The sequence below is a fragment of the Peromyscus californicus genome, unplaced genomic scaffold (assembly GCF_007827085.1).
Source record: "Peromyscus californicus insignis strain IS unplaced genomic scaffold, ASM782708v3 Scaffold_5__1_contigs__length_169319896, whole genome shotgun sequence".
NCBI classification, from domain to species: domain Eukaryota; kingdom Metazoa; phylum Chordata; class Mammalia; order Rodentia; family Cricetidae; genus Peromyscus; species Peromyscus californicus.
Genome location: NW_026294573.1, coordinates 156,610,301 through 156,635,096, shown reverse-complemented (window position 1 = coordinate 156,635,096; position 24,796 = coordinate 156,610,301). Strand labels below are relative to the sequence as shown.

At 36.5% G+C, this 24,796-nt stretch overlaps 1 protein-coding gene across 10 annotated transcripts in view; it reads left to right on the top strand.

The window, feature by feature from the left end:
• Positions 1-24,796, top strand: part of Ralyl (RALY RNA binding protein like) — a 690,262-nt gene that overhangs the window by 561,515 nt on the left and 103,951 nt on the right. For 8 of the 10 annotated variants that reach the window (XM_052715025.1, XM_052715020.1, XM_052715026.1 and 5 more), the window contains one exon: positions 10,244-10,276. The exons of the other annotated variants lie outside the window; for them this stretch is intronic. In XM_052715025.1, coding sequence (XP_052570985.1) covers positions 10,244-10,276 — 33 coding nt within the window. The remainder of the gene's footprint in view (positions 1-10,243; positions 10,277-24,796) is intronic. 10 annotated transcript variants of the gene reach the window in all.

Sequence of the window (24,796 nt, the reverse complement as noted above, 5' to 3'; positions counted from 1 at the left end):
CTGTTCTTTGTTTTTCTAGCTTTAAGACATGAAAAAAGATAATCAATCATTTTTCTATTTTGTTGTTTGTAAGATAGAAATGGTAATGGTGGCAATTTTGCACACAAGAAGGTTATAAGGATTAAATCTGCTAAAATACTTTTTTCCAAATTCAAGATTTTCCCTATAACATAGAAGACATTAAATAATGTGCATCTTTATTTTCACATTGGCACATGGTCTGTAAATCTGTTATACTAGGCAATTTGAACACTTCCTTCCTTTTGTAAGCCTGAGTAAATTTTTGTATTTTCTATCATTGCAACCTGGGTAAATACATATTTAGACATCATTCTCTTCCTTCCTTACTGCTGCAACAGACATAGGTTAATTATAACCATCTCACATCCTCAGGCCTAAGAAGGCTTTAGAGTCCTTGTCAACACATTGCTCCCAGCAGCCATCATCAATTAATCAGAACTGACAAGAAAATTAGAACTTCTTTGACCTCCCTGCTTTAGAGCATGCCAGCTCTTAGGGAGATGGCTGTTCTTAGTCACAGCTTTCCAAACAATCCACTCACAGTCTAACCCAGAGCCTTTCTTTGCCCCCGACTTCTCAGTGTTGTTGACAGAACATGACTACACAAGTGATAATTCCTATAATCCATCTCATCCCTATACCCGTGCGTGTAGCCGTGACTACAGAAATGATGTGATTGGTACAAGAATCAACTCTGAGTGCCTGTACCAAGCTTTTGTACTGTAGTACTTTAGACTTTCATTCAAATAAAAATACCTGCTGGCAAGATGAGCACCAATGTCTGGGCAGAGGTGAGGAAGTCAGAGCTTGACTTACCCCATGCTATACATCAAGGAATTTTTTTGTTTTTTGGGATTTTTGTTTTTGTTTTTCCTAAGGAACATTTTGTTCTTCCAAAATGGTTATCTCCTGGTTATGAAGACATGAATGGCAAATACAGGATCTTGTTTGTTTGTTCTTGTTTGTTTGTCTCAAGAGATTATAGACAAATTCCAACTTTCAGTACTTCTCAACAAACTTATCTACAGTTACCCGTAATACTTCTCTAGTCATATGAAAAAGCTTATCTTTTTAAAATTTTCTTTGGCAGTAAAGGGATGTCTAAGCAGACTGACAAAACTCCGTTATATTTTAATACACAAAATATACCAGATGGGAGAGATTAAAAAATTACTTTTCAGGAATTTATCTTTTTTTATAAGATGTCATTGTTTGCTCACATTTCATCATGTACAAGGAAAAGCCTGTTTAAATTAGTGCCTTGGAATGAGGAAGGTGCCATGTGACTACAAGTAAAGCACAAATAATTGGCAATAATACAAATACTAGATTTTTAAAATAAAAATAAGATACCGTTCATCCTTAAAAAATCTTTAGCATGTTAAATTGCCCCACAATTAATAAGCAATCAGCTAAAGTATAATTCAGAGTGACCTGGACACCATTGTCTTTTTATGAGGCCGTGACTGAAGATTAGCCAGTATGGCAGTTATATTATTTTCATCTTCATAGAGCATCAAACAGTAGCCAGAAGTATTGTATTGACTTTGTAATGGCTCCTTGATTGTTCAGGTTTACGTACAACATGTACTTATCAATCTGCCTTTTCTTTATTTAGTAGCTGAATATATATATATGAATATATATATAATATAATATATATCAGGATATATATTATATATCAGGATATATATATATGTGTATATATATATATATATATAAAAAACAGCCCTATGAACTGGGTTCACCATTATTTTCTGGATGAGACAACTGAGTCACAAAGATAAGTTCCTTACTTTTCCAAAGCCACATAGACAGACTAAAATTAGGCAAATGGCTTCTCAGACCTGTGTCCTACAGGTGTTTACCATGTACATATTAAATGTGCTTTAGGGCTTGGACTGTCACTGCTAAAGGAAATGAATCAGATACTAGTGTACAATATTTTTACTTGTCAATTCAACTATAAGATCCTGTAACTATACAGCATTTTCATATTTGTAATACCTATCCCTTTTATAGTTTTAAGTCCTCATAAAATATTTTAGTTTTATATAAAAGCAATAATCTTTCGAAATGTTTGAAGTTGTGTCTATAGAAATACAATGAGAAGCAAAACTTAAAAGAGTATGAGAAACCAAATATACCACCCAGACAATGAGCAATCTGGTCACTGTGACTGATGCACAAGTCACATAACATAGAAATAGTAAAAGACTAAGAACAAAAAGTTCCACTGGATATAGATTGTGGGTGAACTCATTTATTTTAAGGCCTTTGATCTTTATTATGTAAGTAAAAAAAACAAGATTGGGAGCTGGCAACATAGTAAAAAGTTTACTGGTAAACCATTCCTATGAACATTTGTTGAATAATCTGTTAGACATGATGGTACGTGCTTGTAATCTCTGCATTTAGGAAGCCAAGAGAATGATGATTTCAAGGACAGCCTGGGGAACAAGATAGCATCCTGCATCAGAAAACAGAATAAATAAAGGCACAATTATAGGTACTTGAAATACAGTGACGCCATACTTTTTAGGAGGGTACAGTCTTAGCAGAAACTTTGCGATCACACTGATATTTGTTAATAAATACAGTTAAAGATGGTAGGATGCTGTGATCATAGTCAGGAAACAACCCATTGCACCCTATATTAAGATTTTCAAAAACTGCTCTGAGCACTGTAATGAGAGAAGTTGCATGAGTGTGTTTGGATGCAAGAAAACATCTCTACTGGTATATGTGGTTATTCTAAAGAATACTGAAGGATGAAAGTCTGAGATATGAAAGTTGAGGATCGTTTGAAGAGTGAATATTAAGACAAGAGATTTAAGAACAGAATGAAAACATCTTTTGACAGCAGAAAGAACCAAATTATGAAGATCTTCTGAGAGTGAGTGTTTCTAGACAGGCACTCCTGAGAAAGAATTCGATATTTCTAGTTCATTGGCTTGAGCGTCTGAGTGTTCAGAAATAGAGAATGAACAAGGAAGAGTAGAACAAGGGGAGATCATGAATTTCGGTTGGAGCCTCTTAAGCTATAGGCTTTTAGCAAATGTTTAGTGGGTGCCCATGGTCCCGTGCTGGAAGCAAACAATATGAGGGACACAAATCTCAGAATCTACGAAGTTAGAAAATGCACATGAGAACATTGTGGTTTCCCAATAGAGAACATGAGCATCGATTTGGAAGATGCAGCAGTGACAGAGTGCCATGTGGTTAAGGCAGAGTGAAATAGAGAGAGTTGCAGGGTAACACATCATACAGGATTGGAGGTGGAAACTGTACAGGCACAACTCCTGAATTCAACTCTCAACCACTCTTGGCTGCATTTTAGTCTGCTTCTTCATATGGATAATAAGAATTACTTTGCAGAATATTTGAACCTTTAAATATGTCAGTGATTATGAAGCATTTTGAATGATGACTAGTCTTTATTAAATATAAATTAGTTTGTGATTAAATAGATTTTTAATCTCTTTATTTCTCCTTATTGATCTTAATTCTGTGCTTTACTTTAGTTCTTTACAATTGCCTACTTCTTTCTCCTAAGGGCTACGGTGCATTTATTTTATTCTACTGCTAAATTCTCGTGGGCCCTGAATAAAGTATTATTAAATTCACCACCTACTTCTTGTGAAAACTAAATCTTAGGGAAGATAAAATCAATCCCTTTCTCCACAAAACAATTACTTTATAAAAACTCATAGACAGGTTCTCTCTGGGCATATCACAATGTAATCACATGTTTCTAAGCACCAAATTGAGAACAATTTTTCTCTGAAGGGATATTTATCATGGCTTTTTTTCTTTTCTATTGTTTCTTCAGTTTTCAGGACTAAAATGAGCTTGTTCTGCACTGTGGTAGTTTGTGTTCAGTGTCAGCGATCTGTTTTTAGCATCGACTTACACACAGCATCCAGTCAGTGCTAGGAACTGTGTAAGCTGCTCTAAGCACACAGTTTCCTATTTTCACAATAGCACCTTTAGTTGGTAAGGGTCTATGTCATATAACTGGGCACCATGAGCATAGACAGTATTTCTGACATCTCAAGACTGGAGACTTTGATGCAAAATGATGAGCCATAACTGAGCATATGGTATCAAAGCAGAGAACCATTCAACGTGGACTGCTGGGACACTCTTCCACAGTGTGTTATGATGCCGATGGTTCCTTTTTACAATTTCTTGTTCTGCTTTACCATGAAGATGCTTAGGAATATTGTTACCCAGGGCTTGCCCTCTTTGGCTTAGTATGACTAATGACCAATATCATCTTTCCTATTTGGTTCATAGACCATATTAGACCAGGGTCCCTAGACAGATGAGCATTAAACTGCTACCAGTCTCTTTTCTCAGCTGAGATCCACATTAGTATTTTCACCTTTCTTAATGAAACTCCAAGTTTACTTTTAATATATTACGATTTTACCAAGACAGCATCTCATTGAGAACTGCTAGTATTAGAAACCCAGAAGTGAATGTGCTAAAATAAGTTAAACTGAGATAAATTTTACTCATTGATTAGGGAAGAGATCCTAAATGGTATTTTACTAAATGGTATTAAATGATATTCTATAGTACTAGAACATCGAAGACACCAAAGCAAACACCTGAAGTGTGTTTGTCCAGGAAACAAGCAAACCATTGCCCTTGCGTAAATTCTTTAGTGGGAGGAGAATTAGGGAAGAAGATGGACACCTGAGGCAGGGTGGGTGCATGCTTAGAAAGCACTTGAAGATTTAGTTATCATTCAGTGGTTATGAAAATTGTTAAGAGAGTTGGTAATATGAAGGTGGTACCTTAGAGGAAATTGTCACTAGGACAGAAGCTGAAATGCTGATATAGGGAAGGAATTCAATTACTATAAATTTCTAAATCAGGGAGAAGCTATATATTCAAAGTAACATGCCTATTTGTTTGAAAAGTTGTTTACATTTCCTGATAGCATGAGTAGGAATCTTTTTTTTTTCTATAACAGACATGAAGAAAAAAACCACAAGACTGTAGCTGGAGTTTTCCTGCCTGGCCCACAGTCAGGGCAAATCTCTCTCACCCGCCAGTCCCAAGCCGCTCAAACCCGATCAAGTAAACACAGAGACTTATATTGGTTACAAACTGTATGGCCGTGGCAGGCTTCTTGCTAACTGTTCTTACAGCTTAAATTAATCCATTTCTATTAATCTATACCTTGCCACGTGGCTTGTGGCTTACTGGTACTTTACATCTTCCTTATCCTGATGGCGGCTGGCAGTGTCTCCCTCTGAGCCTTCCACTTCCCAGCTCTATTCTCCTCCTTGTCCCGCCTATACTTCCTGCCTGGCCACGGGCCAATCAGTGATTTATTTATTGACCAATCAGCAACACATTTGACATAAAGACCATCCCACAGTACTTCCCCTTTTCTTTTCTTAAAAAGGAAGGTTTTAACCTTTACACATCTCCAAAGTCAACTTGGTATATTTGGGAATTTGGGCGTAGCTTCTCTTACTACTTCCTGCTGGAGGGGGGCGCTGTATCTTATGGGGACACAAAGAATATTTTAGGATTATGGAGTAGTCCATGAGGTTGTATCGTCTGAGCCAGTTGCTTTGAAACGGTTCTGGATGTTGGATCATCTGGGCCATGGTGTAATCGGAGACCTTTCAGGGGGTCTTGGCTGGTCAAACCTGATGTGTCTTAATCTGGAACAAATCCATAGCCTCTGGCTTTCTGTGGGAACAAAAGCAGAATCTCCTTTCCAAAGCAACATATCCTTATATCCAAATTTTGAAGTCAAGGTACCTTTAAAATATACATTTTGGCATAACTCAATAGCTTTTGTAATCAAATGTTTTTCTTTAGTTACAAATATCAAAGAGAACATAATCCAGATTCTTTGTGTGGTAGCCATCTTTACGTGGCTTATTTTTTTATATTAGCTTGAGCCTATTGCTTTGAACTGCAGCCTTCTAAGCCTGAAACGGCGCTGGTGCTGTGGCTGCTGGCTCCGCCCACCTCAGCTTCCCAACATGGCGGCGGTATGCTTACCGCCAGCTCTGGGAGCCATCGTGGGTCTATGCTTTTATCCAAGCAGCGTGTAGCCCAGAAACCTCTTTTTTTGTTTTGTACTAGCAAAGGCTAAATCCACAATGTAGCTTAATGTGCCACTTGCAGAGGCCTCATTCCCGCCATATGGCGGCAGGTCGAGCGCGCACACTAGGAACCCGCCAGTAGCTCAAACCGGCAGCTGCCGCTCATTTGAGAGAGACAATTAGGAACTGTTTTTAGCTCCGTTTTAGAATCCTTTTTCTCAGTTTTTAGGTGGAAACTCTTGCCACCACGTTGGATGCCATTTGTAGCTGGAGTTTTCCTGCCTGGCCCACAGTCAGGGCAAATCTCTCTCACCCGCCAGTCCCAAGCCGCTCAAACCCGATCAAGTAAACACAGAGACTTATATTGGTTACAAACTGTATGGCCGTGGCAGGCTTCTTGCTAACTGTTCTTACAGCTTAAATTAATCCATTTCTATTAATCTATACCTTGCCACGTGGCTTGTGGCTTACCGGTACTTTACATCTTCCTTATCCTGATGGCGGCTGGCAGTGTCTCCCTCTGAGCCTTCCACTTCCCAGCTCTATTCTCCTCCTTGTCCCGCCTATACTTCCTGCCTGGCCACGGGCCAATCAGTGATTTATTTATTGACCAATCAGCAACACATTTGACATAAAGACCATCCCACAGTACAAGACTGAGAACACACAGTCTATACTCAAATTATTTAATGTGTTCCTATTGCACAAACATATCCTTGAACAATACGTAAATCACATACCGGCTATATTCCCAGGAGTTCTTTCTAAGACATTGAATTTGGAATTATATATTAATTTCACCAGACACAAAAATATCATTTTTCCTTTAGAAGTGTTCTACCATTTAAAACTGAAAAAATTCATAGCCTATGATGTATAAAATTACATAGTGAACAGCATTTGACTTATAGTCTAAAGTTGACAAAACCCAGTTGTAAAATAACCATCAAAACCCTCAATCCAATATTGTTTTAAAAACTCTGAGTTTGTCTCCAATTTTTTTACAAAGCATTTGAAAGATGTATTGGTTGCTTTTCTTGATGCTGTGACAAAATGCTAGACAATAGCACATTAAGAAAAAAGAGGTTTACTTTTGCTCATAGTTTAAGGGTATAGTCCCTCATGGCAGGAACATGAGGTACCTTGTCCCTCTCTCTGCATGAGGAGTCATGAAGCAGAGACTGAAGAATGCTAATGTGCCCTCAAATTCTCCTTTTTATTCAGTCCATGACCCCAAGCCACAGAATGATAATATCTAAATTTATGGTGAGTTCTCCAACCCCAACTCAATCTAGAAACTTCTTAAAAGTCATATCCAGAGATTTATCTCCTCAGTGATTCTTAACTCTGCCAATTTGATAACTAGTATTAACAATTACAAGAGAATAGTCATATGACTGAAGTAGTAAAGGAAGAAGGACAATGAGCTAGACAATCAAACCATAGTTAGTAACCTCTAAGGGCATCAAGACAACATTCACCTTGTATATCTCAATGTAACAGCTGCATATCTGGAACCTTCAGAAAAACAAGAACATTTAATCAATAATCATTATTTCAAACAAATTCTGAAATTAGCTTTTGGATAATCACAAGTAAATGCATAGTGATTGCCTTGCATTTATTTGGGTTATCTATGACATCCTTAAGGAATGCAGATCAATGAAGATTTTTATTGAATGATGTGGGAGCTGAAGTGTTTCACCTCATACAAGCAGATCACACACTTACAATGAAGTCTCAAAACATTAGCTGATGCAGGCTGAAATTATTGGATAAATTTTGGAGAAGTAATCCCATTAATACCTGTATGTTTTCTGCTTTTCAATGTTATTAGATGGAAAACACAGGTCCAATTAAGAAGCAGTCTTCTGTGTCCTTATTTAACTTTACAATTTCCCTCTATGTCTGTTGGCATATCAATATCACAAATGTTCAAGAATAATAGACAAATAAAAGAAAGTCATTAGTTTACCTAAATGTATAAATGTAAACACTTAAAATTCACAAAAAGAAAAGGGTACATAAATACACACCTCTAAACTCTTGGTGTTGACTGTTGTTTTAACATGCTTCTCTCTCTTGGTGACTGACTGTACAAGAGAATTGCTAGGGCTCTTGCCTTTCACATCCTGCTCTGTAGATGAATTGCCAAACGGTCTTATAAATGAAATACATGGAGCCAGGTATTGGGGTAAATTCTGAAAGATAAGAGAGACAGAACAAACCACAGCCAACCTCACCTCGCCAATTCCTCAGCTGATCTTGTTTCCTCAGACTGAAAGCTTCTGAGTCCTCACATGAACAGATCTCAGCTGAAATGCTGCTCAAAGCCTCGAAGCGTAAAAGCTTCTAGTTCCTGGTTTTCAGGCCTTATATACCTTTCTGCTTCCTACCATCACTGCCTGGGATTAAAGGCGTGTACCTTTCTTTCCCAAGCAAGACATGAGATCTCAAGTGCTGAAATTAAAGGTGTGTGTCACCATGCCTGACTGTTTCCAGTGTGGCCTTGAACTCACAGAGATCCAGATAGATTTCTGTCTCTGGAATGATAGGATTAAAGGCGTGTGCTACCACTGCCTAACCTCTATGTTTAATATATTGGCTGTTCTGTCCTCTGACCCCCAGATAAGTTTATTGGAGTGTACAATATATCAACCACACTGCTCCATGTTGTGGCACTGTGGTCTGTGGCAGAAGTTCATTCAGGTTCTGTCCACAATATTCTGAGATTTATTTCCAGCAGTTTGTGTTTTGATACATACAAAAGGAAATGGAGACAAACTATTGACATGATCTATCTAATTCTGATGCAGTTATTTATTTCAGTTACCTTTCTGAATATATAAAACTAATGATCAGTATTTAAATGATCTATAATTAAGCTTAATACCATTTTCTTATAATCACTTATTTATTAAATATTTGTAGGGGTGGGGAAGATAGCCCGTCCAGTGAAATGCTCATCTTGTACATATAAAACTCTGAGGTCAGGCCCTGGAACCAACAGAAACACAGTCAGGCATGGTGGAACACTTGTAATCTCAATGCTGAGGAAGCAGAAATAAAAGGGTTTCTGGAGTTTCTTGGCTTGCCAGTCTAGTCTGCTCACTGAGTTCTCTGCCAATGATGGAACTTGTCTCAAAAACGAAATGGAATGCTCCTGAGGAATAACATCAGTGGTTGTCCTCTGGCTTTCATGCATTTAAACATGAAATGTCAGTATTTACTTAAAACATGCTGCTATTGGCCTAATTTAGTCCATAATTGTATAAGAAATTTATAAGAAAAATACACACCTGCATTAAACCACCCTGAGTGTTAATTCAGACATATCTAAAAACAGACCTATTATAAAGCAAGTGGAGTGTCATGTGGAATCAGAAAATTAGCTGGAATCAGTTCTGTACCTGTTCACGATGAGAAGCGTGAACTGCAAGGGACTTTAAAGTGGGTTTCTGGAGATGTCACAACTAAACAGCCTTTCCATATTAGATATCACACTTGGACTCTTCAGAGAAACTGGAGACACCTAGATATTGGGAGGAAGGATCCTAATCTATGGCATGACATTACCCCTAGCAAATGACTGACTACAGCACCTCTTCTCCCTTGTCACATGTACAGAGTATATCCCCTGGAAATCAATTACCCAGCCAATATCCCACTGAATTCACTATAAATTTCTCCACCAGTACAACTAACGATAGCTATATTAAAACTTCTAGAATCAAACTGCCACTATTAACAAAAGTAACTGGCTATGGAATATACCTAAGAATAAGACTCTCACTCTCGCTGTGATACTGTCTTTAAAAGTTGCATGCCAAGTCTGAGGCTTTGCGTTTATTTAGCTGCCCTGAATCCAACTAGAACAATAATATGTAGCTTTGCTATGGTAGGCATATACATATACACACATACATATGTATATATACAGCACATATAATATAAGACACATGTACATTAGGCATATGTATCATATATTATATATATGATGCATAATATATATTAGGCACATATATATGCATACATAAGTATATAAAATTTTACTGCTGTAAAACACATTTGCCACATCCATACAAAATCAATGTTTGAATATATAACAAATTGTTATATTAAAATAAAATTTTCATATTTTATAGGCTTGAATCAAAGGAGCCATTCCTGTCTGTTGGGTGAGTATATATCTAAGTATTTTAAATATGAATATTAGAACTTGTTTTTCTTGCTTTTTGAATCTGCCTCTGTGCTGGGATATCATGGTCTGTGTCAGGAGTTCATTCAGGCTCTGTCAAAAATGTACTGAGATTTATTGGAATATGAATGTTTCAGTTTAAATATCACTAAATAAATGGTATTTCTAGTCCCCTAGCATCATATTAAAAATCATATCCTGTTACTTCCTAAAAAAAATGCTGTTTACTCCATAGGGACTCAATTGTGACACTACAGAAGTTGTTTTGTGACCTCATACACTCAGCCAACTCATGCATAAGGAGCCCTCTATGTCCTATAAAGTCATCCAAGTGTCTTATTTAGGGTTTCTATTGCTGTGAAGAGACACCATGACCATGACAATGCCTATAAAGGAAAATATTTAATTGAGGCTAGCTTGCAGTTTCAGAGGTGTAGTCCATTATCATCATGGCGGGGGCAGTGTATGCAAGCAGACATGGTGCTGGAGAAGGAGCTGAGAGTTCTGTATCTTGATCTGCAGGCAGCAGAGGCAACTGTGTGTCACTCTGAGTGCAACTTGAGCAAAGGAGACCTCAAAGCCCATCCTCACAGTAACATATTTCCTCCAACAAAGTTGAACCTATTCCAACAAAGCTACACCTCCTAATAATGCCATTCCCTATGGGGACCATTTTCTTTCAAACCATCACAACCAGTTATGATGAGTATTCATCTCATCCATGAAAGAGAGGCTCAGATTAACTTTGAAAATTCCTAGTCTTTCTACCCATTTGGTAATATTTCTTCTCAATCTGGTCTACTCAGTGTTTCTCCTTTCCCTTCTAAGGTTTTCTCTATATCTCTCATAATCTCTACATACTGTGTTTTCTTTTCCTCCCTTACAACCTCAGCCTCTGTGACTAACAGCTGAGAAGTCCTAAGTCAGATCAATAAAAAGATAATGTTTGCCTCTGATGAGATATTGTCTTAGTGATGTTGTATGTCCCAATAATAATATAATGTCGGTGAGCAAAAGCATACACTATTCCCAGATTGCTAGACCTAAGAGTAAGTCATGTTTTATCTTATCTGATGTGTTGAATAACCATTTACTCATATATACAAATATCCTATGAAGGTACTTCACATGATCAGCATTGTGGTGGATGTATTAAAAAGCAGAAAACTCTTGTTATTGGATTTGATTAGGAGAAAAGTCACACTCTCCAGCCAGTATACTCACTGATCATACTCATGTGATGGAGATAGACTGTGAAATACTCAGATCAACTTTTTTTTTTATCACTTTGTTCACAGTTGTAGAGTATTTCTATTATCCACTGAACAACATGGTTCCCAATTCTCTTCCACTCATCAATGCTTTTCAGTGAGTCCTTCACCTCTTGAAAATCAAAATAATTGTGAGGGAAGGTGAAAAAAAGAACAGATGGTTATATTGGAGAATTTCATGACAAATCAAAGCTCAAGTTGGTCTGATGATGGAAAATCTTTATAAAGTACTTCTGTCCTGCTTGGATCATCAGACCCTATTGTTAAAAATCTCTAACCCCAAAGAAATCTCATTTGAATACATATGTATCTGCCCTCTAGTCAAGAGTGCTGGAATAGTTTCACTTCATGCCTCACTTAATAGTGTTTCTTTGCAGCCTTTTCTGTTCTCATTACTTTTAGATGGATCCTCTTTTTTACTATATACCTCTCGTGAATAAAGGCAGATCCTAAGTAATCTTTGTTTTAAGCTTATCAAGAGTTTAGTGCTCAATATTTCAGCAAGGAGACTAAACTACCCCAAATAAGCACAATGTATAACTCTGTAAATGCTGAAGGTGGGAATGTTGGCATGGCACTGACTATGTGTTGCTGTTTTCTGCATACGTCTTAAAAGTAAAAGGTTTCTGCTGACAGTGATGTATAGATGAATATCTCCATTTTCCTATGAGATAATTATTTTAAATAATATTATCCTAAAACATACATGTATCTCTCTCCTGCCTCTGTTTAACAAGCTCTCAAGAACACAAGGTACTCATGAACCGAGCAGACACCAGGCAGTCTATAAAAAACATGCTCATATTTATTAATTAATACATAGTTATAATCAAACAAATAAATGCATGTGTACAGTTGATATATTAATTGAAACATGGGGATGCTATGTTAAATTTGCCCCCATACATTTGCTTTGCTTTCAATAAAACCCATGTGAATTATGCTAGCCAAAAACCACTCTAAATATTGCATGTTTTTGCTCATCATCTATCAATATATAAAAGTATCTGTCAATATCTTAGTCTCTGATAGTTGCTGCTAGCTGCATTCATTTAGACAATTTCTTAAACACTCATCCATCAGGTTCTCATATGCAAACTGGAGATTAAATAAGATATTTTGAATTAAGCACTTAGCACTTAGCAGTATTCTTGGCTTGTAGGAATTGTTCACAAATGTCAACGTTTCTTACAGTTCTTCAGGGTATATGACCACTTCTCTAAAAAACTCAGTCAGGTATCACCACAACTTCCTTAAGTCACTATGATTTCTTTGAGTCACATGTAGAAACCAAAAGAAATAAAAGAAAGAAATATGTATATATGCTCACATAATATGTAGAAATAATATAAATTGATAACATTACATATCTGTAGTAATGACTTTAGATAAAACATATTAACATTATTACTCATCTTACTTTCTTTGCAAGGCTAAATGACTTATTTTTTAATCATCTTTGGAATATTAAATTTCAGAAAAATTAATTAAACTTGGCTTTCAAATACTTCACTTTTTAAGATATTAAACAAATAGTGATTATGGAAAAGAAGCAGAGAAAACAAAAGTCATGTTTGCTTTTAGAGCAATAAGAACAAAATCATTGTCCACAGTAATAGTCTAAGACGAAACTTATTTAAATATAGTCTTGCCTTTAAAAACCTTTCCACGGAATCCAATGAATGAGAGAGAGGAGGGATTCTGTGGGCAGGGGACATTGAGATCATGATGGGAAAACGTGCAGAGATGACCAGCCACACTAGTGGAAACCCATGAACTGTGGACTAATAGCTGTGGAACCCCCATAGGACTAGACTAGGCCCTCTGAATATGGGAGACAGTTGTTTAGCTTGAACTATTTGGAGGGCCCCCAGGCAGGGTGATCAAGATCTGTCCCTGGTGCACGGGCAGGCTTTTTGGAGGCCAGTGAGTAGGGTATGATACCTTGCATAGCCTTGGTGCAGGGGGGAGGGGCTTGGACGTGCCTCAGCTGAGTGCGTAAGGCTCTCCTGACTCCCCATAGGAGAGCTTGACTTGGAAAATGTGAGGATAGGGGGTGGGTTGGGGGGAAGGCTTGGAGGTGGGAAGAAGGAAGAGGGGGGAATCTGTGGTTGGTATGTAAAGTGAATAGAAAATTTCTTAATAATGATAATAATAATAAAACCTTTCCACAGCCTTCTAATGTAACACAAATATAAGGGGAAAATGTCCATCTCAGTATGTGAAGTTTGAGGTCCATACTATAGGCAGAGAATGGTCTTTCAAGAAAATCCATACATTTTCCTCAGGTACAAAACTGTGATTGTTGACACTTAGAGATGCTGAATCTCCTTTACAATACATGTAGTAGAGGAAAGAAAAATTTCCTTTTATTTATTTCCTCTTACTTTTTTGGAATGAAGTGGACATCCTAAATGACTTCTGTTGTGAGGCAGTGTATTAAACTCCCAGCTGATGATTTTGTTCTATGAGTATCTTTATTTTGAGAATGACCATTAAATGGGTAAAGGTTTCCATGATTATTTCACTGTGTTATGATAATTTCTAAACCTCTAAATAATATAAAAGTTACACTGATATATCTCCAAAGAGATCATAAGAGTATCTCTCTCAGGTTTGGTTGGGAAATTTGCAAGAATCATGAAGTATAGAAATATCAGAATTTGAGGATCTCTCTCTTCCATATCATATCTCTTCCATATTATACCTTATGTAAGGCTGTATAAGTAAGCTGATCAAAGCCAGACATACCTGGATCTCTGAGTCCCATTAGATGCATGGGAGCTGTTTTACTAAGTCTCAACAGCACATGGTATTGGGGTAGGAGAACTCACTCAACACCAAAAACTGATCCCAAGAAGCAAGTAGATGTATTTCATTAAATGATGCTCCTTGCAAAATGGTCCCCAAACATTTCCATTCTGGACACTGAATTTAAATATTCAGTATACTTCAGCTGCTAGAAGAATTCTGTTAAACTTTGAAATTCTTATTGTGGTTCAAGAATTGTTATACTATTCCAATTTTCATAGACAGCCTTAGTCTATGTCTTAGTCTTATACATCATGATACTATTACCTCTGTATTTTAAGAGTCCAGATTCTGTGAATATATTTTCTTGATCTGAGTGCCATCTTGGCATTTCCTTGATAGGTAAGTTGGAAAACTGGTTAGCTCTTCTGTGAATCTGTTTTTCACCCTATGGGAGTCTGCAATCCATATGATTATGATCAGTAAGTTCTACCTCATATGATTAGAACACTATTTGGCACACAGTAAACAGGAAATGGACACCAGTTTCTATTAATATTTTGTGACATGATCAATGAAGTTATCAGTTTTTCCTGAAGTTTTACTGAATCATAGAAATTCTAAGTGATAAAATCCAAGCCAAGAGTCTGAATATTACAGAAGGGCAGTGATGAGAGTGAATAATGGGAAGAGAAGTTCAACAAAGAATGAAATCAGCACAGAACTTTTCATTGACTGTTCATGATGTGGATGGTCTCTGAGGAATACAGTCAAGGGAAGTAGCAGAAAGAGATGAAGACAATTCTAGAGCAAATATATCAGATTTATGTGGAGTACAGAGTGTCATATTAAATTTTTTATAATAGGAGTATGGACAGTAGAAACTGCTGATTTCAGGTTTTCATCAAAGCTCAGAATAATGGAAAAGTAGAATTACACAAAAGTGTGCTAATAATTTAAGAATTAAGAAGTTTTCTTAACTTCAGCATTGTAAACTTAAAATCATTGAGCAGAGGATTAGGAAATTTTTCAAGACAGAAATGGAAGCTACATTCATGGTTAAGGTGAGATAAGCTTTTAGTACAGTTGTGTTAAGAATGGCATTCCTGGGAGACAGCATTGGGTAGGTGGCAGCAGAGAGGAGTTATTGGGCTAAGCAAAACATTTATTAGCAGGCTTGAAAGGTTCACAAATAGACAGGAGAAACCAAAGATTGGCAGAAACTATACCAAAAGAGTGAAGTGTTTGTCTAGTAGGTGAAATGGACCCATTGTAGTGTGCATGGTCATGGGCTTGCCTTTTTGTTTTAGCATAAGAATGACATTATCTAAAGATCATTATAGGACCCCTTAGAACTAACTACAGTACTTTAGAAATACTTGAAAAGATATAACATAGAAATGAACAATGTAACAATGAAAAGTGCCTACTGCAATCATTTTCTTTCAGAACATTAGAATAAATAAGTGACAGAGTGGTAGTTTATTTGTGACTCTGTTCGCCTGTATTGGGCCATGGTGACAGTTTAAGCTAGGATCTGGCTGCAATATAGATACTGAAAGAAGGTTAATAAGATATTGTCCTTATGCTTTAAACATAACCATCTGGAATCACTGATGGGCAACTCAATGCTTGTCTTTTGATAGTGTGAATGTAATTTTCTATACATCTCCAAGGAAAATAGGAATAAGGGGATAAAGTCAATTTTCCTCTCCTAAAAAAATCTATTTTTGTTGTTTTATAGACTCAAACAACACTACCACAAAATTAATGATTTCTTTAGCAACTACACTTGTCTCATTCTTTCCCAAGGCCCTCTAGGCTACTTCTCTAGAGAGTACACAAAGTTTCCACAGAGCTATTTTTGTCATCTCAAGTAGTTGTGCTTTCAGGCCTGATGCTCCAACTGTAATTTTAATTTATCAACCTGCCACTCAGTGAAATGCTGTAAAAAACATTTGAAAGCTTAAACCCATCATTTATTTCTGCACCTGTCAATGACACTCTTCTGTACTTGTCAAAATCATTTAAACTGCACTATGATGGCACATAAAATATTACCAATAAATTGGGTAATCAATCTTGTGTGTGCATATTGTGACAGTAGTGTCATGAAAACATGGGCCCTGGGACCCGTTTTTAAGTTGCAGGAACTCATTACTCTTCAGTAATAAAACACAGTAGAGTCATCCTAAAGAATCTTCCTCAGTCTCTACAAATGAAACATATCGTAGGATATGGAGAAGCTGACTGTGAGTAAAATCGCTTTTATTTCTTTGGTGAAATTTTCTCCCCAGGGAAAAGGAAATAATTGCAGATTATAGCAGGAAAGAATATAGTTACATGGAAAGAGGAAAATATATAGGATCATTAAACAGATTTATTTAAGTTCTTTTTGTAAAGGAAACAGTGGTGTACTACTTTATAGCCAGTGGTATTTCAAAACAGTATTATCAACACTTCCTCTACTGTCTCATTTGTTCATATAATAAAGTTTCACATTAACCCAAATGTCACAATCTATATTAGTTTCACTTTGACGATATGTATTGTTGTATACCATAGGAAACTTCTCCCTCACAGAAATTGAGATGAGATTGTTGTTCATCATTGGTGAGAGAGAGAGGAGGTATTCAATAGCTAAACACACCCAATCCACCAAATCAGGCAGTGTATATTGGATGCTATGTGTAAAATACTGTAAAAATTGTAAATTTAAATAACATTGGCCAAATAATCTAATTTATCCTCTAAACTCCGGTTTGTAGCAATCCTTAACAGATAATAACTTTAAAAGGGTATAGCTTATGGGAAGTCCTTTAAAGTCTGTGGAGGCCTTGAGGACACTTTGTACCATATAATTGTAAATCAATTCACAATTAATAGATAGCAAATTCTCATACATGGGAAAATAGAAAGTATATATAAAATCTATAAGATCTTACACTTGAGGAGAATTAACTAAGTACAGTTATGGAATCAAATTTAAAATAGTCAAAGCTTTAAGATGTAGGCAAATTTATGACCATTGTTTCCCTATTGCTTCCAGCACTTTTTCTTGGGTTGTGAATTAGTTTGGTTCTGGGCTACTTTATTTTTGTTTTTTTTTTTTCCTACAGATTGAGCTGAGAGTCTTTCTATGTTCTTCCCATGAGCTTTCCACCAAACCCTAATCATAAGGCTTTTAAAATGTGGGCCGCACTGGAAAAGGTGGTAACATTGTATTACTAATGATAGAAATACTGTATATGAGTAAATTTATTTTGATGTCATATGTAGAAATAATACATGAAAAATTGATCCCTTTGGGAAAAAAGAAGTCATTTTCATATATTTTCTAGAAAACATTCATTCACAAAGATAAAGAGTGAGAAATAAAGAGGATTTCATTCATTTAACCCCATTAAATTCATGTAGAAGGAAAGAAAGCTAGTAAAGCTCATTTGAAAAGATAATCTCCCTCCTGCCTTCTGAACAGCATGGAATACACGTACAACCAAATATCCAGCTCAATCCCAGCTGATTACATAAGTCCTTTCTCAGCAAAATAAATAGCACTCACTGAAGAGGGTCACAAAGTCAGTTTGCCCTTCACTTTTGGCAGCCAGTGACTGCTGGTTCTCATGTAGATACAATGCTTGTCATTGTTCTTACTGTTGTAACACTGAGCTGCTGAGATGTGACGATATCCATGAAGCCAAAGATCTGTAGCTGTAGGACATGGAGCCTACCCTGCAGTTTCTGTAAAGGAACTGACAATTTCATGAATTAAAGCTCTCTGTGCAGTCTTCTGAGCTCCATATTCACTGAATCATCATAAATGTCTGAGTCATCCTGTTAATTATTCAGGAAAACAATCACATATTGGGAGGTATTGATTGTTTTTTGAGGCATTATGAGTTGCACATTTTCACTATAAACTTATCAAGAAAATGTTAAAGTCTCATTTCCAAATGATATTTTGTTCATTCCACAAAGAATGACTGATCTTTGTTTTATCAATCTCAAGATGTGACCTTTTCAGTATTGCTAATGACATTTTCAAAGAACAGAAATAACTTTTGATTCAAAAAGATTTTATGCTGAATTCTTCAGAACGAATTAGCTATCTATCCCAGGATAACTGATGACTGCCAAATAATTAGCCAAAGCCAGGGATCACTTGTGCTTGAAGAACTTCTTAGGACATACACATGCATAGAGGAAGCTTGGCAGAGGACATTCATCAACTCTATTTTGGCAGTTTCCTACTAAGGTAGATATTAAAATAGAATGTTACACATTCACAGAAACCTTCATGTTTTCCTGGATGAAATTTTTGCTACATCTCATTCAAAATATGTCATTAGGAGCTGCAGGCCACATTTAACTCTGAAATGAATAGAATGCCTGTGAGTTAATGTACCAGTGGTCAACTCTTGAGTACAATTCCCCCTTAGCATCAATGAGAAGAATGTAAAAGATGAAGCACTTGATAATACATTTCTTCCAGATCCTGGCTAAATTATCATATCATGCAGGCTAAAGTATTACAATGAAGCGTGTTATAGCTCACTTAGATACTAAAAATCTTGAAAGGCCCTTTAAAAGTGAGCCATTCTAGGGAAGCAATTTAAAGGAAATCTGTAAATCATGAGCCTTTGATTGTCCATATCAGTCTCAGCAGGTCTGAGGCAGGCTAAGCACTCCAGCTACTGAAGGAAGGCTGCAAAGTCACAGATAAGGGAGTGTTCCATAAAACAAAGCAACCATTTGTGTTCCTGTTCCTTAAGCTGTCATCATGGGGTTCAAAGCTCAAGAGAAAAGATGCAATAATATTACTGGCATTTGTGGAAGGAACAGCTATCCAGCTTCATTACGGACACTAGTTTATTGTTTGATGGGAACTGAGTGTGTGAAAAATATAATATGATGGTAATATTGGCTGCTAACCCCAGTCTAGGAGATAGAAATTGTTTCCTGCTAAACATGGAGCTTTCCATCCACATTGTGAAGATCAGAATCAAAAGCTCTTACTCCAGGAGAATTTAGTGGAGAATGTAGACATTTACGTTAACAACAGAAGAATGATGCTAAGATATATTTAGATAAGTATCTACTATGTTTTCCTTTTCTGTAGTTCATATTATTTTTGACAGTATTCATAATTATTTAACACCGAAATCTCCAATGTACAAACCAGGGTTTGAAAATAAGAATTGTCTATTTTGGTGTCATTTCATTTTTCAATTTTGTGTCTGTGTGTGTGTGTGTGTGTGTGTGTGTATGCTTGTGTTTGTTTGTTGTTTATGTGTGTGTGCTATATGTGTGGATATATATTTTACATGCACATGTTTTGAGGCATATATATGTGCTGGTCCACTCACATGAGTGTGTGTGCATGTAAAGGCTTAGGTTGATGTCTAAACCATCCTCCACTGCTCCTTCATTTTCTTCAGTGAGATAAAGTGAAATCCAGAGCTCACAACCTTGGCTAGTCTTGCCAGCTGGCTTAATCCACAGATCTCTTGTCTCTGGTCTCCTGAGGCTGGCATTATTGGCAGGCTGCCATGCCCATCAGGAATTTATGGCATTTTGACAGGTTTTGGAATATCTGAACTTTGCCACAACAAGCACTTCATTTCATTCTAATTGAATGTCATTGACAGGGTCTTGATATTAATTTCAGAATATCAGTGCAGTTATAGATAAATAACACTTATTAAAATCTCCTGTAGTTATATTGGTTAAGTGAAGCAAGTTGAAAAAACTTGCACATAGGCAGAGTTTTAGCAGAAGTTAAACAGTTTGTTAGTAAAAAATACATGCCCAAGAATGGGAGCAGCTAGAGCATATAGGGCGTTTCACAGTACATATGGACTCTTTTTGCAAAGAATTGGGTTTTTATGTCTCATAATAGGGTCAATCAGGATTATTTGCATAGCATCAGCTTTGGACCTCATTTATGTAATACAGGCTTTCTCTTGTATTCTATGTTACAAGTAGTTTTACATACAACACCATGTACTACCTGACTCATTAGCATCTTGACTCTTTACTCAAAGATGTTCATTCTATTATGAGAATATGCCACAAGTCACCTTCAGACAGTGTGATGACTCTGTTGGTAACCCAGGGACATCTCCCAAGCTTTCCTATTTGCCTACTTGCTCATTTCATGTGCTAATTTCATCAAACTTTTCTTATTAGGATCTTCAGGACCTCATTCTCTGCCCTATACCCCTGTTTCAATAAGGTATTACTTAGTAACTCCTGAAAGAGACCTGAGAAAGAGTTGTAGAACTGCTGTTGGCCACAAAGCCAGGCAAGTTTACTCTCTATTCTGGAGACAGCCAGTAGCATCAATTGGCTGGTCAAAAGGAAGCATAAGAAATACTGAATGAAAAATGACTAAAGAAATGACCACATGCAAGGAGCTGGAAAGTGTTGACTGTGTTCCAACTTGTTTTCCCTCTTGTTCACTTCTTTTCAACCTCTTAATTCTCTATCTTTATCTCTCTTTCTCCTGTTCCCTGATTCCTTTTACCCACTTTTCCTCCTCTGCTGAACTGTCTTCTTCCTCCATTTGTTTTAGTCCTGTCCTGTCTTCCCTCCATTCTCCCATTTCTCCTTGCCTCTTCGTCATTCTTCTTCTTCATTGTCTTTGGAGTTGTTGTTAACAAGGGATTTTTTAATCTCGCTCTATAAATACATATATATGTATACATACGTATATATACATACATATATATATGTATATATATATACACATACACACACACATATTTGCATACATGCACAAATACATGCACCAGCATTCCCAACCAGGTATTTGTTGTCTTACTCTGATATATGACCAACAACTACAAAAACAGCCAATATTGAGGATACTTCCAAACATGGAGGAATTATTCTCAGAGAAAGTCAGAACTCTGTGGAAACAGAGGATGTGGAGGGTTTATCAAATGAAAGTGAAATAAGATAATTTAAAATGAAATCTAAAATTAGTAACAATAGAAGTAGGAAAGTATATCATATCCACATTTTTAATGCATTCTAAATGGAAAAAATGGGAAAACCTTCTTAGAAATTAAAACTTCGTAGGAAAAAAATCACATAAATAAAAGTTTAAGTTTCTAGAACAGGAGCAGAAAATATTGAACTACTTTACTAAGTGCCAGAAGTCACACAGATGCCTAACACTCAAACCTACCATCCTGTTTTAAGGTTACATTTTTTATTTATCATATAAATAAGAAAGATACGGTACTGGTACTGTACTTTAAGTATATATTCTATTTCCCAAACACCTAATCAGCAACTTCACACCCATGTTCTCAGGGAAGCATGAGGCTTGTTTCTGCAAGCCTGTCTGTTCACAATACTTTTGTGAGCTGGTTAAAATATAACCTTGCTGGGTTCTTCTCTCTTTGAAGAAACATGTTGTTGACGCCCTAGTACTGAATTCGTGACTGACACACTAACACACTAACACAACTCATGTCTGAAAGCAATTCCTTCTTGCATCAGCCCCTTTGCTCTTAAAAAGTCCAGAGCACTATTCTTTAAGCCTTTTTAAGGCACAAAGATCACTTTACAAGCACACAAAACTCTAAACAGACAAACAACAACCATGTGTATGAATTTGACAATAAGGATGTGGGTATGTGCTGAGAGAACTAAAACAAGAGACAGAATGTCCCCTTTTATCAACTGGTGCTAGGATTGTGCACATCACATAATTCAACGGCTTTGGGACTATTTCACATATGTGTGATTATTGAGGGAGCTATGCTAGTATGGATTTGTTTATTATAAATAATTTTACAATTTAGAAGAAAAAGAATCCATAAATAGTAAAGATTACCTATTTTCAGAAACCTAATGATTGATAGCCATTTTCTGAGAAATCTTCAAAAGGTTTTTTTACACGGTCACTGAACTAACAAAAGCAAAAGCAGGGTGGTGACAGCTGACATAAAAGGGATGCAAGTACTCAAGGGGAGAGGAGCCAGTTAGGTGGCTTTGTAGCCACCCAGAGGGGACAGCCCAGGACTCAGCAGGACTATGGAAACCCACAAATGTAAGTGTTATGTAAACATTTGTAAAGGAAGGAAATTTAACCATTGCACACCTGTAAATTATATTTGTATTCCTAACCATATAAATTCTAAAGGTTGACAACCAAAATGTAAAGAGTTAACAAGTGGAAAATTGTGAAAGCATATGAAAAATTCCTTAGTATAAGTAAACACACCAAATTCTGGGGTCTTAATGAGAATTTATCCCTCAGAATGATATCTAATTCTAGAAACTAAATGATCTTACAAAGAGGGTCTGGTTCCTCATCTCAACAATTCTCAAAGGAAAGCCCCTGCAAGGAACAATGGCAGTTCATAACTTAAACCTCAGAATCTACACAGTGCTCATTGCTAGCAATTACGAGAAAGGCTGAAGTTGGAAGTATAAAACACAGTCAATAACAATAAAGAATTAGTCAGAGAAAAACTGACCAATTTTTCCTGAGCAAAACAAGGGAAATATAAAATGACCAAAAAAGGCAAGAAGAAAAAGAATGGGCTAAAAACCATTTGAGTATATTTCTAAGGAGAAAAATTTCAGATCTGGATAATTAATAAAAGGTAATATGTAGTTCAATTTTTATAAATAAGGCCTTTACAGTTTGAACTATAAGGAATTATATATTTTTATTATCACAGAAAGGGACTTTAACTGTAAGAGCAAAAATAAGAAGGCAGCCTCTGTATTCCTTGCATGAAGTTTTGAGGCCAGCTAGGATTGCATAAGGAATCCTGATCAAATATTTAAATGGGGAAAAAGAAAGAACTGTTTTCTTGGGGATATGTAACACTGTGGAAGCAATACTGGATCATTCACAAGGGAAAAATATAACACAAGAACACTATGTTCAGAAATGCCATGTTCTCATGGCAAGGGTTAAGAGAAAGGAATCAAGACAAAAATATGCTTTGTAATCTACCAAACATACACAAACCTCTGTAAAGTTAGCCAATGCCTTTGTTTTCCTTACCTGGGCACCAGCATCATAAGAAGTAACCTACTTTGATTGAATGATTATTCAGTTGTGTTCTTTAACTGAAGAAATCAAAAGGGTACAAAATTTGCTGAAAATGACCATTTTCATGCTCAATGATGAGCATTTCTCAAGTTCAGCTGAGAAAAGAGATGAGAATTTAAAATTCTGAAGAATAGCTACAAGAAGGAACCTGTCTTTTCTACAAAATCATGATTTGGAGCTAACACTTGACACATTAACCAAGGTGTTTGTGTTTGTGTCTATTTTTGTGTGTGTTTTGGGGGATGATACAGTCTAGGGGTCTTGATCAGTTTCATTTTCTCATTACTATAGCTTTACAGTAGAGATTGAGGTCAGGGATCATGATGCCTCCAGAGGTTGCTTTATTGTACAGGGTTCTTTTAGCTATCCTGGGTTTTTTGTTTTTCCAATACTCCATGAAGGTGAGTATTGTTCTTCCCAAGTCTGTGAAAAATTGTGTTGGGATTTGATGGAATTGTCCTGAATCTGTAGATTGTTTTTGGTAAGATTGCCATTTTTACTATGTTAATCCTACCTACCCATGGCATGGGAGATCTTTCCATTTTCTGATATCTTCTTTAATTTCTTTCTTCAGAGATTTAAAGTTCTTATCATAAAAGTCCTTCACCTGCTTAGTTAGAGTTACTCCAAGGTATTTTATATTATTTGTGGCTATTGTAAAGGGTGATGTTTCTCTGATTTCTTTCTCAGCCCATTTATCATTTGTATATAGGAAGGCTACTGATTTTTTTGAGTTAATCTTGTATCCTGCCACATTACTAAAGGAGTTTATCAGCTGTAGAAGTTCCTGGTAGAATTTTTGGGGTTACTTATGTATACTATCATATCCTCTGCAAATAAGGAAAGTTTAACTTCTTTTCCAATTTCTATCCCTTTGATAAGCTAGCTGAAGAATTATAAGGCATGAGAAATCTCTATTTCCACAGGTAGCAGCAGAGAAATCGCAAACAGATCAGACAGGAGCAGACATAATCAGCAACTGAATAAGAGTGTTTATTGATGTTTAAAAAAAAAAATGCATGATGCGAGCACAAAGAGGAGGACTGGGAAGAAGCTGACCGATCTGCATACCAGGGAATCTTTCGACTTCCTAATCAATTGGGGTTGCAGGGAGTTAGACAAAAGCCACATTTTTTTAAATGGAAATGTCACAACTGATAAAGTGCAAATCAAGTCAACGCACATTCAATATGCACACTTAAAAACTTGGGGCTTTTTTCCTCCTGTTGGCTTGCCTTGTCTAGTCTCAATATGAGGGGTTTTGCCTTCTTTTACTGTATCTTGTTTCGTCATGTTTGGTTGTTGTCTCCTGGAGACCTGCTTTTTTCTGAAGGGAAGATGAGGAGGAGTAGATTTGGGGGAGAATGGAGGTGGAAAGGAGCTGGGAAGATTGGAGGGA